The 18,584-nt window shown below is 35.4% G+C and overlaps 1 protein-coding gene across 1 annotated transcript in view; it reads left to right on the top strand.

The window, feature by feature from the left end:
* Positions 1–18,584, top strand: part of RNF17 (ring finger protein 17) — a 91,507-nt gene that overhangs the window by 22,796 nt on the left and 50,127 nt on the right. The window contains exons 10-16 of the mRNA XM_088793001.1: positions 1,735–2,042; positions 2,852–2,929; positions 4,185–4,343; positions 6,535–6,721; positions 7,541–7,709; positions 9,011–9,201; positions 10,096–10,237. Coding sequence (XP_088649127.1) covers positions 1,735–2,042; positions 2,852–2,929; positions 4,185–4,343; positions 6,535–6,721; positions 7,541–7,709; positions 9,011–9,201; positions 10,096–10,237 — 1,234 coding nt within the window. The remainder of the gene's footprint in view (positions 1–1,734; positions 2,043–2,851; positions 2,930–4,184; positions 4,344–6,534; positions 6,722–7,540; positions 7,710–9,010; positions 9,202–10,095; positions 10,238–18,584) is intronic.

Below are 18,584 nucleotides of genomic sequence, written 5' to 3'. Positions count from 1 at the left end.
AACTCAGTAGTTATTTAAATCTTTTCCTAGTTTCTAGGGAAAGTATCAGTGTACCTGCATCTACTAATTACAGGTGGTAGTTAAACATGGCGTTTGCCCAGTGAGAGCAGATATTGAAGTAGGTCAAGGACAGTACTCCAGAAAAATAAGAAATTTTAGGGTAGGGAAAGGGTAGCTTGCAAAAAACAAACAGAAACCAAGCAAAACTGCGAAGGAGCAGGCAGAGGCTGAACGACAGAGTGGTGGTCTAGAAGTCAAGGAGGGGTTTATGAGACTGAAGGTGGTTGACAGTGTCAAATGTCTTAATAAGGTTAGACAAGAGTTGTTACAAAAAGAAATATTTAGATTGCAAAATTGCATGCATATATGTATCCTTAGACCTTTATTCAACACGTACTGATTTTTCTTGCATTAAGTGCATACCTTCTGTTGGAAGAGACAGATGTGTCACTGCTTTTAATTGACTTTTTTGGTTCTTATTTCTGAAATGCTTCTTAAATGATCTGTGATGGAGCTAACTCCATCATGGGTTAACTAAAATAAAAGCTCATTTCTGTACTTGCAGATTTCATAGCCTAAATCTGTGTGGTTATGTGAAGAAGATAGAAAAATATGGAGTAAACAGAATAAATAATCCGCTGTGGGTTAGTGGCTCTCGAATTGTGATACCCAAAGGATTCAGATTAATTGTGATTTCTAACCATAGTGGAGGCTTCTAATAATTTGCTCAGGATTCTACCCTTCACTGTTTTTTTTTTGGTTTGTTTTTTAACGATTTTATTAGGTAAGGGGAACAGGACTTTATTGGGGACCAGTGTGTACTTCCAGGCCTTTTTTTTTTTTCCCCTCAAGTCAAGTTGTTGTCCTTTCAGTCTTAGTTGTGGAGGGTGCAGCTCAGCTCCAGGTCCAGTTGCCGTTGCAAGTTGCAGGGGGCACAGCCCACCATCCCTTGTGGGAGTCGAACCAGCAACCTTGTAGTTGAAAGGATGTGCTCCAACCAACTGAGCCATCCGGGAGCTCAGTGGCAGCTCAGCTCAAGGTGCCGTGTTCAATCTTAGTTGCAGGGGGCACTGCCCACCATCCCTCGCGGGATTCGAGGAGTGGAACCAGCAGCCTTGTTGTTGAGAGCCCACTTACCCATGTGGGAATCGAACCGGCAGCCTTCGGAGTTAGGAGCACGAAGCTCCAACTGCCTGAGACACCAGGCTGGCCCCCTTCACTGTTTTTTTGCATTTTATTTTTAAGCCAATGAATTAAAAAGAATAAATAATCTTAACATACTTTAAAATCAAACACCTAAGCCAAATCAAAATGACTTCGTTTGAAAACTTGTATCCACTGTTTTTTTAGGACTAGATCATTGTGGCATGACTGTATCAAATTTTTCTTCAGCTGCTCATTGATTATACCTCTGTTGCCCTTTTCAAGCCCTTGGGCTTTCTTGGAGCTGGGACTGGGCAAAAATTTCTCTTTGGGTAATAGAAATGTTCTAAAATTAGATGGTGGTGATGGTTGCACAACTCTGTAACTTTAGTAAAAATTAGTGAATCTTATGGTGTGTGAATTACATATTCATAAAGCTGTTTAAAAAATACCCCTGAACATCTGTGTAACTTTACCCCTTGGTATGTGTCACAATATTAAGTGTCATGTGGAAAGGAAATGATTGAAGATAGATATAAAAGTTTTATGAAATGATTTAAAGTGGCTATATGCCTCTGTATTTTTAAACAGATGTGATCCCTCCAAAAGTGAAATTGGCCAGAATGTTCAAAGGAAATACAATCATGGAAAGGAATTTTCTTGTCCTGATACATACCTCTCACCAGAAAAGAAAAAGGTTGACGTGTCTGTGCTAACTAATGAAGCCTCACCTCCTCCTTTGCAACCGGAAGCCAAAGATGTGCATTTAGAAGTAAAAAACTTCCAGCCACAGAAAGAGGTTGCTGCAACAACATCCTCCAAAACCATTGCTGCTCTGCCTCAGATGGGTTCTAGCCCTGATGTGATCATTGAAGAAATTATTGAAGAAAACCTGGAAAGTGAGTGAAAATATAAAAGCAAGGAGACAATATATCGTGTCTGTAATTAGAAACAAAATTAGTACCTTTCTGTCACTGTACTTAATAGAAACATATTGCTCTTAGCTTATACCATTCCCCTACTTTCACATTTTCTAAAATTAGGATCATTTTTATTTTTAATGAAATAATATAGCTAAGCTCTGAGATATAAATTTAATATTTGATTCAAATAGGGTATTTGACTTTTTAGTGTTCCATATGTAAACTTCGTATAAAAGGTGAAAATGTAAATGAGATTTGTAGAAGCAATCTCAGGACTTTGTCCTTGCATTTAAGAACAGCTTCTCTTAAATCATTGTTCTGGGATAGAATCTGTTATAAAATGAACTATCGTGAATATAATAGCATCTCTTTTGTAACATTTAAATGTATCATAATTATTTGATTAGATTTCCAATATTGGTATTCTCCCCATTAACACAAGCGTGAAATACTAGTGTATGTAGTTATACTACTGGTTTTCTTTAGGGCCATTTGCAAGATCCCCTTGGTTCTCTTCCTTCCCCCTAGCGTCTGTTCCATTGGTCAACTCTCCAGAATGACACGAATACAAAAAAGGGATATGCTGTTTTCTCTCCATTTCACTGTATTATCACTGATATCTCAGTTAAGAAACCGCTCATGACTACCTACTGATACAAGGGGTCTTGCCATTCCAGTATTTTTCAATTCAAATACAGTGTTTTAAACAATAGTATGCCATTGTCAACTTAATAAAATTAGTGCAGTTGCCTTTACTTCCTATTTTGCTGTCGCATGCCTCACAGGTTATCTTATGGAGACACCCAGATATCCAAACAAGCCTCTTCAGGAAAAGCCATCTCTTCCTTTTGGCTCAAAAGCAGGTACTTTAACAACTCTGAACTTGATATTGTGGCGTTTGCTGTATGTATAATAGCCCTTAGGTAGCGTGAAGCAATGAAGAAAATGAATTTTACTGATAACTAAAACTTCTTCCTTTTTAACGCTAAAAGTTTGGCTGTTATTGGCAAAAACATTTCTAAAATTTATAACACTTCTCTCAGATGTCTCTCCAGTTACATATATTTATCTCCTAACCCCATCCTCAATATGGGTATTATTCTTTGTGATCTATATTGGATAATTAAAATTATCCATTTGCTCAATTTTTATCATCTGTACTTGGCTATCTCCAATTCTAGTACTCCTAGTCTTTTAAAAACATTTTTACTAGATGAAACATCTACATTGCTCAAAAACTATTTATATTATATAATATATGTGAAAATGTAATATATATATGTTAAAATACCCTATGAAACTTTTCCCCTAACCTATTCCCATTCCATCCAGCCTGTCCCTTCCTTCCAGAGCTTCTCTATGCATATACAAACACATATACATATATTACTTTTCTAATTTTTCGTTGTTTTACACAAAACATAGCATACCTATGAATATCTATAAAAAATTAAAATAACACTATCCTGTTCTTTTAATTCCTTTCTTAATATTATACTCTGGAGATCTTTTCATATCAGATGCAACACTTGGCTTAATTAGTGTTATATACAAAAAATGTCTCAACATCTTTTACTCTATCCCAACTCTACCTCCATCTAAACACCCATCTTCCCCTAAATGCTGCTCAGTATGTTGGCTTTGCCTGGACATTGTTTCACGCCTCTCTAACCTGATAAGATTTGGGATTCAGAGTGACTATGAGCTAATTATTGAGAATACTATAGATTACATAGGATTTTAGGTGGCTGTGTTAGAAACCTAATTATTACCAGTGGGTTTATGAGTTCCAAATATGTTTACAAATAAACTCTGAAGTTTGTTGTAATACAAGGGACTTAATATTACTGACTTTACAGTCTGACTACCACATGAACTGCAATTCCACTTATTTAGCATATTTTACAAGTAAATAAAATATTTGCAGTTCAGTTTGCTAATCTGTTTGTTCCATTAGTCTAGTTACTATTTTGGCATTGGACTCTTTGGTGGGACCTCCGTATTCTGGAGTTTGCAATGCCACAAGATACTTATTCTTTTAGAGGATATTGCATTCAGGTTTTGTGAATTCTTTTCTAACTTATGGTTTATTAATGTGGTTTAAATATTCTTATCCAGATCCTCCAGAGCTAGTGTTCGTAAGTCATGTAATACATCCTTGTCACTTCTACATCCGGAGGTATTCACAAAGAAAAAATGCAACAGTGTTGGAAAAGCAGGTGAATCAGTTTTGCAGTGAAAGTGTACACCTTCATCCTTCAGACATTTTGGAGCTAGGTAACGAAATATTACTACAGATTAAAATGTCAAGTGTATATAAATATTGTAACAGTTGGCCAGCTCATATAAACTTTTTATAGTACAGATTTGTACTCCAAGCATAAAAGTTTTGGAATTATTTAACATAAGTTAAATTTTATTTAGGTAAGTTAGCTAAATACTCAAAATTGACCACTGAGTGAGATAACACAAGAACTCCATTATAGAGTGAGATGAGTTTTATAAATGACAAAACCCAGTGCCTGTTACGTAGTTTGCCCCTGGTCTCCAAGGCAAACTGTTCCTCTAAGATGATTCCTTATAATGTGACTCCAGTCCCTTGATGTCCACACGTAATGCTGAGGATGTAATTAAACACTTGATGAGATGCTGGAGGATAGTGGCATCCGTTTCCTAGGGCCACACAAAGGGTAGTTGGGAAACTTAACCAGTCCATCTTAATTCTAAGGATATGTGTAATTTGTCATAATTGGGGCTTTCATTAAAAATATTTTCCTTGTAACTCCTTTGACTAAATTTGGTTATACTCTATAATAAGATGAAGCTATGATTTGTTTGATTTACTGATACAGCATTTTTCTAATTCTGTTAATAGCAATCAATGTCTATATGTAACTAATACCAAAAAGTGTAATCTGTTTAGCCTTATATAGTAGTTCTTTAAAAATGTGATTAGCTCTCAGCACATCTGTGGAGCTTAACAGAGTATCAGAAGCCTAGGATCATCACACACTTCTGACAAAAAATAATAATTGTCAAACTTAAAAAATAACACAAGTATTTTAGAGGAGGGAAGTGTAGTGTTAATTTTTTTGCAAATAATTCTCTGAAATTTAATACATGCCCAAAAGAGCTCAGCTTAGATTTAGAAAATGTACTAAGAAAGCCAGAAAGTCGCCCTTTGTTTTAAATTAAGGATAATTGTTATTTCAAGATAAGTATATACGAGTATGATTTAAATACTCATTTATATTTTGAGAAATTAGTGGTAAGGGAAGAAATGTGATAGAATGCTTTAGGAGGGTATCCTCTTGTTCACTTTAACTGCCTGTTCTTCGTTATAAAGAACAAAAATGGCTTCAGCAAGCTTTTATGTATTGCAAGAAAGAATGGTTTAATAGCATATAGTTTAAAACTAAGAATATTGGTTATGTGGTATATCAACATATGAGAAGGTCAACAACAATCTCAAGGACAAACAAATGTTTTGGTAGAACTTAAAAGGCCCCCTGATGTGCTTCTCAACTATCTTGATTTTATTAGCATGTACAGAGGGGATTATAGAGAATCCTTCTGTGTATAATCAGTGATCAGGTCTTACTAAATTTATCTCTGCTGTGTAGCTTAGTTTTTAGGAGGATGGGCTCTAAGACTATCTGAGTTCTCCTCGTACCTCTTCTAAGTAGCTGTGTAGCTTGGGCTAGGTTTCCAGGGTGTCTTTGCCTAGTTTCCTCACTTATGTGATGGAAGCACCATTTTCATAGGTTTGTTGTGGGAGTAAATGAACTCAAACATAAAATACTGAAAACACTGCTGAGCTCATAGTAAGCATTCAAATTCAGGCCTCTTCTGTTTTCCTGGTTATTTATAATGCAAGGTCTTCCTCTGCTCCTAGGTTCATCTTCCCCTTCTCTGAACTGCACTGTATATTAATTTAATTTTGGCATTTCACATTCTGCTTTTCATTGTTTGTTTATTTTCACTCCCCTTAACCAAGAGTAGGTCATTATTTCTTCCTTTATGTTACCAAAGTATTTTACAAATTTTAGTACATGTATATGTACAATGCATGTGTGTACATGCATGAGGATAGAGAGTCTTTGTTGTTGTTATTAAAGTCATTTATTTGCCTGTCTCTTTCTTTCTTGAGTATCTTGATGGCAGGATGGTCTCATTCATCTTTGTTATAGTTCATAAAACATAGGTCCTCAATAAGTGACTGCTAACCGAATATTCTTTGTTACCTCCTCTTTCAGCTGATAAGTTTCTGTGGGACAGGAGCTATCATAATACCCTACCTTGATCCTTCTCATAGCACTTGACATGCTACTATTATCATTTATCAGTAGATAAATGAATTAAGACTTCTTAGTAGTGGAAGTTAGAGCTTATTAAGTATTCGTAAATTAGAGCTTATTAAGTATTCTTTCTCCATAAACATTGATAATGATTTGTCTCCCTTATTTAGGTGCAGCAATATTTGTCAGCAGTGTTGAAAATGGAATATGGTGTCGAGGAATTATCACTAAATTAATTCCAATAGAAACTGAAAATATTAAGAAACGTTGTCCAACTAAATTCTCAGTCCATGAAGTTTCACTAATACAAATATTCATGGTAGATTATGGAAATTCTGAAGTGCTAATTGTTGAGGGGTATGATATTTTAAAATTATGTGTCCTTGGCCTGCTTAGAAATGTTTGTGATGGGTGTAGGGTGGATCCTAACGAATAAAGGAAATTGGGAAGAGGTAGAGAGCAGTAATTTATCATTCTTCATTTCCAAGGCAAATAGTTTTGCTCTATAATTTGTCTTAAAAATTACTAAATTAGTAAAGTGTTATTTACAAGTGTTACTAGATGGGGAACTTAAAAAGGGAGCTTTTTGATGTATCCAAACTTAAGTACTCTTCTATGTTGCTTCAAAGAAGGGAATGATGATGCACTCAAAAGTTCTTTTACATACAGTGTTATAGTTAATTGCAGGATGATTGAGTTAAATTTTTAGTCAGATTTCTGTAATTTCATTGCATGTGAAAGTGGCACAGTGTCTAGCTTACTCTTGGTATAAAAAATGTTTTCCTCAGTGTTCTGGAAAAGAAAACAAACTGAAAATGATTCTGTGATAAGAACCCGTATTAACTATAGCCTGGTCCCTAATTATTTAATGGTCACAGCTTTATAAATAAACAGATTTCTCTTTGGGGGCATCATTATCCCCTTTAAGTTTAAACTGAATAAGTACAGGAAAGACAATTCAGATAAAGGCAATTGAAATTTAATTCTATATATAGAAATAATATCTGTACTTCTAAAAGCTAGATTAAATTTATATAGTAAGGAAATATGAATTAGAATATAACTTTCTAGAAGATTTAACTTAAGGAGAGTATCCTTAGAATTGCATACCTTTTATGGGGGAAAGTTTGGGTTTGAAGCATTATTTTCAATAAATGTCACTTGAATTCTTCCTAGAGTTGGTGATACCCATGTGAGAACAGAACGTAGTACTGAGCAGCGTATAGTACTGCGTGACTTAGGTCTGGTTCTGAGGAAGTCTGAACCATATATTGAAAGGCTGCTGGAAGGCATCCAGCCATTAGCACAGCCATGCTCATTGAAGGACATTGTTCCACAGAATTCAGTAAGTGAAACTTAAGTTATTTCTTCTTCTGGGGTAAATATGCCAGTTTTAGCTAGGTATTGCAAATCAGATTGCTGAGTGTAGTTTCAAGGTACCAATTCTTTTGGCAATTACGTTTTGCATAATAAGCCAATAGGTGCCAATAAAAAAGAAAATGAACTTCAGTTTCCACAATTGGAAATGTTCTTAATGGGAAATTGAGTAGAATAAGCTTATATAACATAATAATGGGTGAAATATCCAAATAAACCACTAAATTTTAAAGTCAAATATACAGAAATTAAAATATGGCATGGTTTGTGTTTCTATACATTTCTTCAGTAGTTCCATGACGCTTTGTTCATTACTTATAGCCCATATTGTATTCCTTTGTATTATTTATTACTATTTAGATATTCCCCAGCAATATTGAAAAACCCTGGGAGACAGGAATTGTGTGTAAGAATGTATGTTAAACAGTTATGTTATTATAAAATCTGTGAAAGCAGGAGTCTGTGTCTTTGCTCATCATTGTATTTCCAGCACTTAGCTAGGTATAGCACACAGTAGATATTCAACAGATATTTGAAAGAATGAATAAACAAATTAAAAAAAACACAAAAATACTAGCACCTAGTGTTTTCCTCAAAATGGTAAAATTGTTTAATTTTGTCTTTTATTCTGAGTAGGCTTTACTTTTATACTCACACTCATTTTTAGAAAGATGTTTTATATTTTTGTTTTTAAGGAATGTGTAGTTTTGACCTTTGAAATTTATTTTAGGTATCGGTAAACTCAAAGTTTCAAAGATCAACTTAAAAAACTGTTTTTCAACAGGTGAATATTTTTCTTTATTGTTTAAGTAGCCTATACCGCATATATTGCTAGTAATGAGAACTAATTTAACTGATGATGATTATAAATATCTTGATTGTATTACATGGCTTCCATTATACTTTCTGATTTGCCTTTTGAATCTTCATCATTTCAATGGAAAATTCTTATCTAATACTTGTGTTTTATTTTAAAATCTTTATTTATAATCTTCATACTAATATCCAGAAGTGAAACTAAATTCTGAAGTGGAACAGCGTATGGACACCTTAAGGCTATATTTATAAAATCAAAGTATAATCCACACATCATGCATATATAAGACTGTCCTGAGTTTGTGGCCCCAGCTGCTGCTTAGTATCTATGGTTGGTTCCATGCCTTTGCTCAAATTTGCGGACTTTGGTTGGTATAAAGTTAAATCCAGAGCATTGTACCATTAGAACTAATTATCTTTACTAAGTACCTTGGAATTTAACTTTTTCCACAGAATGAAGGCTGGGGAGAAGAAGCTAAAGTAGAATTTTTAAAAATGGTAAATAACAAGGCTGTTTTAATGAAAGTTTTTAGAGAAGAAGATGGTGTGCTTATTGTAGACCTGCAGAAACCACCAACAAATAAAATAAGCAGTGACATGCCTGTGTCTCTTAGAGATGCATTAGTGTTTATGGAACTGGCAAGGTAGGTAACTTAAATATTAAGTTATATTTATAAGGTACTAAACCTTAAATATTTTTGAGATAATAGCTATAAATTGGAATAGCAGATTTTACCTTTAAAAAACTATGGGCTCTAAAGTGAACCTCAACATACTCCAAGAGGTTGAAAATGTTGCTGTCAGAGTTTTCTAATTACAGTTGGCTCTGAAAACTGCATTCAGATCATTTGATTTAAGGAAATCAAGAAGTTAAGATAGCTCAAAATAGAAACTATTTGGGCATACTGAATATTTTTTTAGACTCTTGATAACTTCAAAGCAGCTCCACTAGTATTTCAAGGATTGTAGTTTAACAGTTCCTGATTTAAATTTTCTAACCATTCTATTTAATATATGAATCTAGAATAGATACTTAAAAGTTCTTTCCTCCCTCATCTCTGATGAACAAAGCTGACTAACCATAGAGATAGTGGAAGATACTTACTTTCTGTCCTGAGTAATTACACAGCTCTGAAAGTGAACCAAGTAGGTTCCATTCTGGAAAAATAAAAGCGGTCTTGGAGCTGAGAGAGGCCACAGAGACCTCTCAGCTGTCCTTAGTGAGTGCTACCATACACTGTGGTTATCAAGTGCACTGAACAGTTAGAAACTTTGAGTAGAAACTACAAATCCAGCTCAAAAATGTTCCAACACAAATTTGAAGGTTAATTATTGAGTTTTGAGACTTGGCATCTTATTTAACTTGATTTGATAATTGGAGACAATACCAAGAAGTGTTATAAGTTAGAAGAGAGAAATTGGAAAATAAATACTTTTGGCAGATAAATCAGTGTATGTCCAAGTCCTTCAGGTCAAGTCCTGAGAAAAGAGACTAAGAAAATGGCTCTTGCTTATGTTTTAATTATGCTTTTAATTAGGTTTAGGTCACAGTCACCAAGAAGTCACTCTGGAAAAAATATGACTTTACACTATAACCCACCTATTTTGCCTAAAGAAATGACAGATGTTTCAGTTATGGTTTGTCACATAAATAGTCCTACTGATTTCTATCTTCAGTTGGTAAGTATATAGTATTCCTTTGAGACAATATTTTTGCAAATTTTAAATAGAAAGGTATAATAGAAATGAGTTCCCAGTATGAATTTTAGAGCAAACAAGCCACTATGAGCTGTCTGTAAATTTAGGTTTCTTAGTAGCTGCAACTTTAAATAAGAAATTCACATGATTCATAGTAAATTGAAGGAATTCTTCATTAGGCAAGTTAGTGATATGTGGAGGGAAAGGACAGTGAAGGATATATCATGTTTCTCGCTACCTTCAGAAATCTATAGCTGACCTTTGAACAACACGGGGTGCCAACCTCCTCACCCCCTACGACGCAGTTGAAAATCCTGTAATTCCTGTATAACTTTTGATTCCCCAAAAACTTACTAAGAGCGTACTATTGACCAGAAGCCTTATCAATAACATAAACAGTCAATGAACATACTTCGTATGTTATATGTATTATATACTGTAGTCTTATAGTAAAATAAGCTAGAGAAAAAAATGTTAAGAAAATCATAAAGAGAAAACACGTTTAATAGTATTAAAAAATCCACATATCAGTGGACCCACGCTGTTCAAGCCCATGTTGTTCAAGGGTCAGCTGTAGAGACTAGGAAAACATATAGAGCTGACAGATCAAAATAAAATGATAAAACCTGTTTCTGATCATGTGTATCTGAGAATGGACTGATTGTCATTAGGTGGTTTTCTGAATTTGAACACCAAAATAGATTCAGATGAAAGGCATTTCATGTTACATTTTGGATATGTGACTGATGGGTTTAGATAGCTACTGAGTTCATCCTTATAGATCTCTTTGCGTCATTGCTTTATATGAATTAATTCATTCTAAGGGCAGTAATGCTTTGTGTGAATGAACTCATTAATTTTCACAACAATCCTATGAGAAAGATACCGTTACCTTCACTCTAACCAAAGGGATGAAGCAACTTGCCTGAGAAAGTAGAGTCAGCACTGACCTGGGCAATGCAGCTGTACTCAGAGCCTGCTCGTGCTATGGAGCCTGCTCGTGCTATGCTGCCTCCCCAGATGAGTTGGGGAAATCTGCTTATTCAGCCATAGAGTAGAACTTGCATGTATTCCTTGTGTTGAATTGTTTTTAGTGTCTTTAAATTGAGGTAAAACATATAACAAAATTCACCATTTTAACCATTAAGTGTAGAGTTCAGTGTCATTATGTATATTCCCCATGTTGTGCAGCCATCACCACTGTCCATCTCTAGAACTCTTTCCTCATCCCAAACAGAAGCTCTGTACCCCTTAAATAGTAACTCCCATTTCTCCTCCCCCAGTATCTGACAACCTTTGTTCTACTTTCTTTCTCTATGAAGCTGCCTATTCTAGGTACCTCCTAAGTAGAAAATAAACAATTATTTTTCCTTTTGTGTCTGCGTTATTTAACTTAGCATAATGTTTACATGTAACATGTATCAGAATTTCATTTCTTTTCATGGCTGATTAATATCCATTGTGTGTGTGTGTAACCACATTTCTTTATCCATCTTGTGATGAACAGTGGATTGTTTCAACCTTTTGGTTATTGTGAATAATGCTATTATGAACGTGGTATACAGTATCTGTTTGGGTCTCTGCTTTCAATTCTTTTGGGTATATAAGGAGGAGTGGAATTGCTGGATTGTATTATACTAATTCTATTTAACTTTTTGAAAAACTGCCAAACTTTTCTGGGGCATCTGCATCATTTTACATTCCTATTATAACAATGATAAGGGTTCCAATTTCTCCACATCCTCACCAACACTTGTTATTTTATTTTTTTAAAATAATAGCCATTTTAAGGGTGTGACGTGGTATCTCATTGTGGATTTGATTTGCATTTCCCTGGTATAGTTGAGAACATATTTTTATGTACATTTATTGGCCATTTGACTATTTTCTCTGGAGAAATACCTATTCCAGTTCTTTGCTCATTTTTAATTGGATTATTTTTTTTGGGTTTTAGGAGTTCTTTATACATTATGGATACTAATCTCCTATCAGAGTCATCATTTTCAGATATTGTCTCCCATTCTGTGTGTTGCCTTTTCACTCTCTTGATAGCATTACTTGATCCACAAACTTTTTTAATTTGATAAAGTCCAGTTTATTTTTTCTTCTGTTGCCTGTGCTTTTGGTGTCATATCTAAGAAATCATTGCCAAATCTAACATCATGGAGTTTTTCGCCTGTTAGCTTCTAAGAGTTTTATAGTTTTAGCTCTTATATGTAGGTCTTTGATTCATTCTATTTTTTGTATGTGATATAAGGGAAGGGTCCAACTTCATTCTTTACCATGTGAATATCCAATTTTCCTAGCACCATTTGTTGAAAAGACAGTCTTTTCTCTGTTGAATGGTCTTGTAATGCTTGTCAAAACTCAGCTGGCTGTATGTGAAGGTTTATTTCTGGGCTCTCTACTACTTTATTCCATTGGTCTATCTGTCCTTATGCCAGTAGCACACTGTTTTGATTACTATAGCTTTGTGGCAAGTTTTGAAATCAGGATGTGTAAATCCTCCAACTTGGTTCTTTTTCAAGATTGTTTGGTCAGTTTGGGGTCCCTTGAGATTCCATATTGACTTTCAGGATGGGTTTTTCTTTTTTTTTCTTTTAAATTAAAGCTTATTGGGGTGACAGTTGTTAGTAAAGTTACATAGATTTCAGGTGTACAGTTCTGTAATACATCATCTATATATATATATTACATTGCGTGTTCACTACCCAGAGTCAGTTCTCTTTCCATCACCATGTATTTGATCAGGATGGGTTTTTCTATTCTGCATGAAATGTCATTGGGATTCTGATGAGGATTGCGTTGAATTGTAGATCACTTTGGTGGTATTGACATCTTAAGAATATGTCTTCAATTCCATGAATGTGGATATCTTTCCCTTTATTTTGTCTTCTTTAATTTCTTTCAGCAGCATGTGTAGTGTACAATAAATGTAGAAGTCTGCTGCCTCCTTGGTTAAGTTTATTCCTAAAAATATCCTTTTTTATTTTAAAGGAATTGTTTTCTTAATTTCCTCTTCGGATTGCACATTACTATTGTATAGAAACGTAATTTTTAAATAATGTCTTGATTTTATATCCTGCCAGTTTGCTGAGTTTGTTCTAATACTGTGTGTGTGTGTGTGAGAGAGAGAGAGAGAGAGAGAGAGAGAGAGAGAGAGAGAGAGAGACAGAGAGGTTGAGATGGAGATTCTTAGGGTTTTTTACACATAAGATCATCTACAAAGAGAGATTATTTCTTCTTTTCCAATTGGAATGCCTTTTGTTTCTTTTTTTTGCCTGGTGGCTCTGGAAAAAGCAGGCATCCTTGTCTTATTCTTAGGGGAAGAGCATTTGTCTTTCTCCATTGAGTATAATATTGTCTGTGGGTTTTTCACATATGGCCTTGGTCATGTTGAGGAAGTTTTCTTCAATTCCTACGTTTATTGAATTTTTTTAATCATGAAAAGATGTTCAATTTTGTCAAATACTTTTTCTACATCAATTAAGATGATCGTGGTTTTTATTTTTTCTTTATTCTGTTAATATGATGTATTGCATTTTTATTTTATTTTTTTGTATTTTGAACCATCATTGCATTCCAAGAATAAATCTCCCTAGATCATGACATATAATCCTTTTAATAGGCTGCTGAATGTGGTTGTTAGTATTTTGTCGTGTATTTTTGCATCAGTGTTCATAAGTGATATTGTCTTAGTTTTCTTTTCTTACAGTACCTTTATATGGCTTTGGTATCAGGTAATGTTGGCCTCTTAAAACGAGTTAGGATGAGTTTCTCTCTCTTCCAATTTTTTTGGAAGAGTTTGAGAAGGAATGTTGTTAATTCTTTCAATTTTGAGTATAATTCATTTGTGAAGCCACCTGGTCCAGGGCTTTTCTTTGTTGGGAGGTTTTCGATTTATTGATTCAATCTCCTTATTAGGTATAAGTCTTCTCAGACTTTCTATTTCTTCATGATTCAGTCTTGATAGGTGTCTGTTCCTAGTCATAGTAGACTCTTAATCATTTCATTTCTTAAAATTAGCAGTAGTGTGCACACTTTCTTCTGATTTTCATAATTTCAGTCTTTTCCTTTTTTCTTAAACTAATTAAAGGTCTCTCAATTTTGTTGATCTTCTCAAAAACCAACTTGGTTTTGTTGATTTTTTTTCTATTATGTCTTCTCTATTTATACCAATGCTCAAGTAGTTATTATTTTCTTCCTTCTGTTAGTTTTGGGTTTAACTTGTTCTTTCTATTTCTTTAAAGTGTATAGTTAGCTTGTTTGTGATCTTTCTTTTTTTACGATATGCATTTACAACTGTGAAGTTCTTAGCCCTGCTTTTGCTGCATCCCGTAAGTTTGGTATGTCATATTTTCATTATTATTTGTCTGAAGATGTTTTCTTATTTCTCTTGTGATTTCTTCTTTGACTCATTGGTTGTTTAAGAATATAAATAATTTCCACATACTTGTGAATTTTCCAGTATTCCTTGTTATTTCTGGTTTTTTCCATTATGGTTGGGAACAATACTTTGTATAATTTCAGTCTTCTAAAATTTATTAAGACTTGTTTTGTGGCCTAATGTATCTTCATGTGGCTCTAAGTTACATCCTTTTATTTCTACCAGAAGGACTCCCGTTAATTTTTTTTTTTTTTAGTTGGGGACTGTTGGGGAACTGTGTGTTTTTCCAGGATCCATCAGCTCCATGTCAAGTCGTTGTTTTCAATCTAGATGTGGAGGGTGCAGCTCAGCTCCAGGTCAAGTCATTGTTTTTCAATCTAGTTATGGAGGGTGCAGTTCACTGACCCATGTGGGAATCGAACGGCAACCTTGGTGTTATGAGTACTGCGCTCTAACCACTGAGCCATCCGGCCACCCCCGTTAGTATTTCTTACAGGGCAGGTCTAGTGATAGTGAACTCCCTCATCTTTGTTTATCTGCGAATGGCTTAATTTCACCCTCGTTGCAAGACAGTTTATTTCTTTCAGCACTTTAAATATATCTTCCCATTGTATTCTGGTCTCCCAAGGTCTCAGTTGAGAAATCAGCTGATAATGTTATTGCTGATCCCTTATACATGACAAGCCACTTCTTGCTGCTTTCAAGATTCTCCCTTTGTTTTTGGCTATTGATAGATTTATTGTAATGCATCTCAGTGCATCTCTCTTTGGGTTTATCCTACTTAGGGTTTGTTGAATGTGTTAATTCCCCAGGGCTGCTATAACAAAGTACCACAAACTGGATGGTTCAAACAACAAAACTTTATTGTCTCACAGTCCTGGAGTCTAGTCTAAGATCAAGGTGTTGGCAAGGTTGGTTCCTTCTGAGGTCTGAGAGGGAAAATCTGTTCCATTCCTCTCCGCTAGATTTTGGTGGTGTGCTGGTGATTGTTAGCGCTCACTGACGACTGCTCACTGATGATCATTGCAATCTCTCTGCCTTCACATAGCACTCTTTCTGTGTACTTGTCTCTGTTCTTTAATAAGGACACCAGTCAGACTGAATTAGTTCCCACATAAGACCTTATTTTAATTTGATAATCTCTGTAAAAACCCTATTTCCAAGTAGGTGTCTCGTGTCACATTCTGAAGCACTGGGAGATTAGAACTCCAACGTGTTTTTGGGGAGGACACAATTCAACCTATAGCAGTTTACCCTCTGTTCTATCAAAAATTAATTTCCTTCCTACATGCAAAATACATTCATCTCATCACAACATTCCAAAAGTCTTAATCATTCCAGCATTAACTCAACTCAAAGTCTCAAATCTTCTCATCTAAATTAGGTATAGGTAAGACTTGGGTATCACTCAAATAGGGGCAAAACTCTTCTCCATCTCTAAATCGCTGAGACCAGACAAGTCTAAAGCCTAGCAGGGCAAGTTCTAGTAGATTCTTATGACTGGAAAATAATCCTCATTGACTGGATATTCCTGTCCTTTAGTCCAGCTGGGGTGGTGGCCCTGCCCCCTTAGCCCTGGCATCAGCCTCACCCATTGGAATTGAGTCGTTCTCACTGTCTGGAACCCAGGAGGAGGCTCTACCCCCTGGAACAGAGATGGACATAGGCCTGTCTCTCAGGCCTATGCCCTCTGAGCCTGTGGTGGTGGTGGTGGCAGACACACCAGCCTCTGAACCACCTTCAGGGTCATTCTTCCTGTTTCTTGAAAGATAACACACATTCATGGCCAAACGCTGTATCAGCTCACTTTCTGCTTACAGAATCCCACAAGTCCAAAAGCCCTCCTTCATTTACTCCCATCTCTGTCCCCTGCAGTTCAGACTTGCAGTGTTTCTGCTGAGGTGATTGATTGGATCCACAATGCGCACACCTGTAATCTCTTGAGCAAACAGTGTCCAGCCACACCTTTGGTGTTTTCTCCAGAGCGCACTTACGTTTTACAGTATGGATAGTCTGAGAATTTTCTAACTCTTCAAGTTCTGGTTTCTTTAACAATTATTTCTTCAATTTATCTCTGTCCCCTCACATTTTATTGTAAGCAGCAAGGAGAAAGCAGGCTACACCTTCAGCACTTTGCTTACAGATCTCCTCAGCTAAATATCCAAGTTTACTTTCCATCCAACAGAACACAGTTCATCCCAGTTCTCTACCACTTTATAACAAGGATGGCCTTTCCTCCTGCTTATGATAACATGTTCCTCACTTCTGTCTGAGAGCTCACCAGAAGCATTTTTAATGTTCAGATTTCTACCAACGGTCTTTTCAAGGAAATCTGGGCTTTTTCATTCAGTCATCTCACAATTCTTCCTTCTCAACTCATTACCCAATTCCAAAGCCAGTCCCACATTTTAGGTATTTGTTACAACAACGTACTTTCCACTACCAAAATCTGCATTCATTTCCTAGGACTGCCATAAAAAGTTCCACAAGTTAAGTGGCTTAAACAACATACATTTACTGTGTCACAGTTCTGGATCTAGAAATATAATATCAAGTTATCAGTAGGGTTGGATCCTTCTGAGGGCTGTGAATGAGAATCTGTTCCTTTCTAGAAAGCTAGCTTTTCTCCTAGCTTTTGGTGGTTAGCTGGAAATTTTGGGCACTCCAGTCTCTGCCTTCATCTTGGCATGTATTCTGTGTGTTTGTCTCTATGCCCAAATTTACTCCTTTTAATAAAGACACCAATCATATCGAATTAAGTCCTACCATATGACCTTATTTTAACTTGGTTATCTCTGAAAAGACTATCTCTAAGGTCACATTCTGAGCTTCTGGGGTTCATGACTCCACCATATCTTTTTGGGGGAGACATGGTTCAACTCATAACATTGAGCTTCTTGGATTTGTAGATTGATATCTTTCACCAGATTTGGGAAGTTTGGGGCATTATTCAAATAATCTTTCTGTTCCTTTCTCTCTTGTCTCCTTCTGGGACCCCTATAATGCATATTTGATGTGTTTAATGGTGTCCCACAAGTCCCTTAGTCTCTTGTCCACTTCATTCCTTTTTGCTCCTTCCTGAGTGATTTCAATTGTCCTGTCTTCAAATTCATTGATTATAATGGCTGCTCAAATCTGTTCTTGAACCCTCTAGTGCATTTTTCATTTCAGCTGTTGTACAGTTTAGCTCCACAATTTCTGTTTGATTCCTTTTCATAATTTCTACTTCTTTGTTGATATTTTCATTTTTGTCTTCTATTGTTTTCCTGGTTTCTTCTAGTTTTTTGTCCATGTTTTTCTTTAGCTCTTTGAGCATATTTAAGACATTTGTTCTTAAGTTTGTATCTAGTAAGTCCACTATCTTGGGTTCCTCAGAGGCAGTTTCTGTCTGTTTTGTTCCTTTCAATGAACCATGTTGTCCTGTTTGTTTGTGTGCTTTCTGAAAATCAGATTCTCCCCCACCTGGGTTTGCTGGATTTTTTTCAGTTGTTGAAGACTATAGTTGTTGGTTTGTTTTGAAACTTTTCCAAACTATTTTTGCAAAGACAATTGCCTGTGTGAGATCACTGAAGTCTCTGTTCCTTTAGCTTGTGTTCAGCAAATGTTTTGACGAGATTTCCTTGAATGCCAAGTGTTTGATTGGGCATTTGGTTGGTTGCTGTAAACTTTTGACTGTTCCAGAGCTCTGACAAAGTTGGTTCAGATGATTTCTTGTTTTTTTTCTTTTTCAATAAGTTTGGGGTAGAATGGTAGCTTAGAGCTTCCTACTTAGCTATTTTGCTGATTGTCATTCCTCTATTGAATTTTTCAGTGTTCTTTGGATAACCGTTAATGGAGGAATATGAAAAACACATACTTAGAAATGAAAGTTCAGAAAGTTTAAAGTAGGTTTTAAAGTAATTTAAATGAAATAACAAGAAAAGAGAGATCAGGAAATTTCCA

This window comes from Rhinolophus sinicus, chromosome 16 (assembly GCF_057876585.1).
Source record: "Rhinolophus sinicus isolate RSI-liver-muscle chromosome 16, RSI-T2T, whole genome shotgun sequence".
Classification (NCBI taxonomy): Eukaryota; Metazoa; Chordata; class Mammalia; order Chiroptera; family Rhinolophidae; genus Rhinolophus; species Rhinolophus sinicus.
Note: the sequence above shows the minus strand (reverse complement) of the source record. Positions and strands in the feature narration are given on the sequence as shown.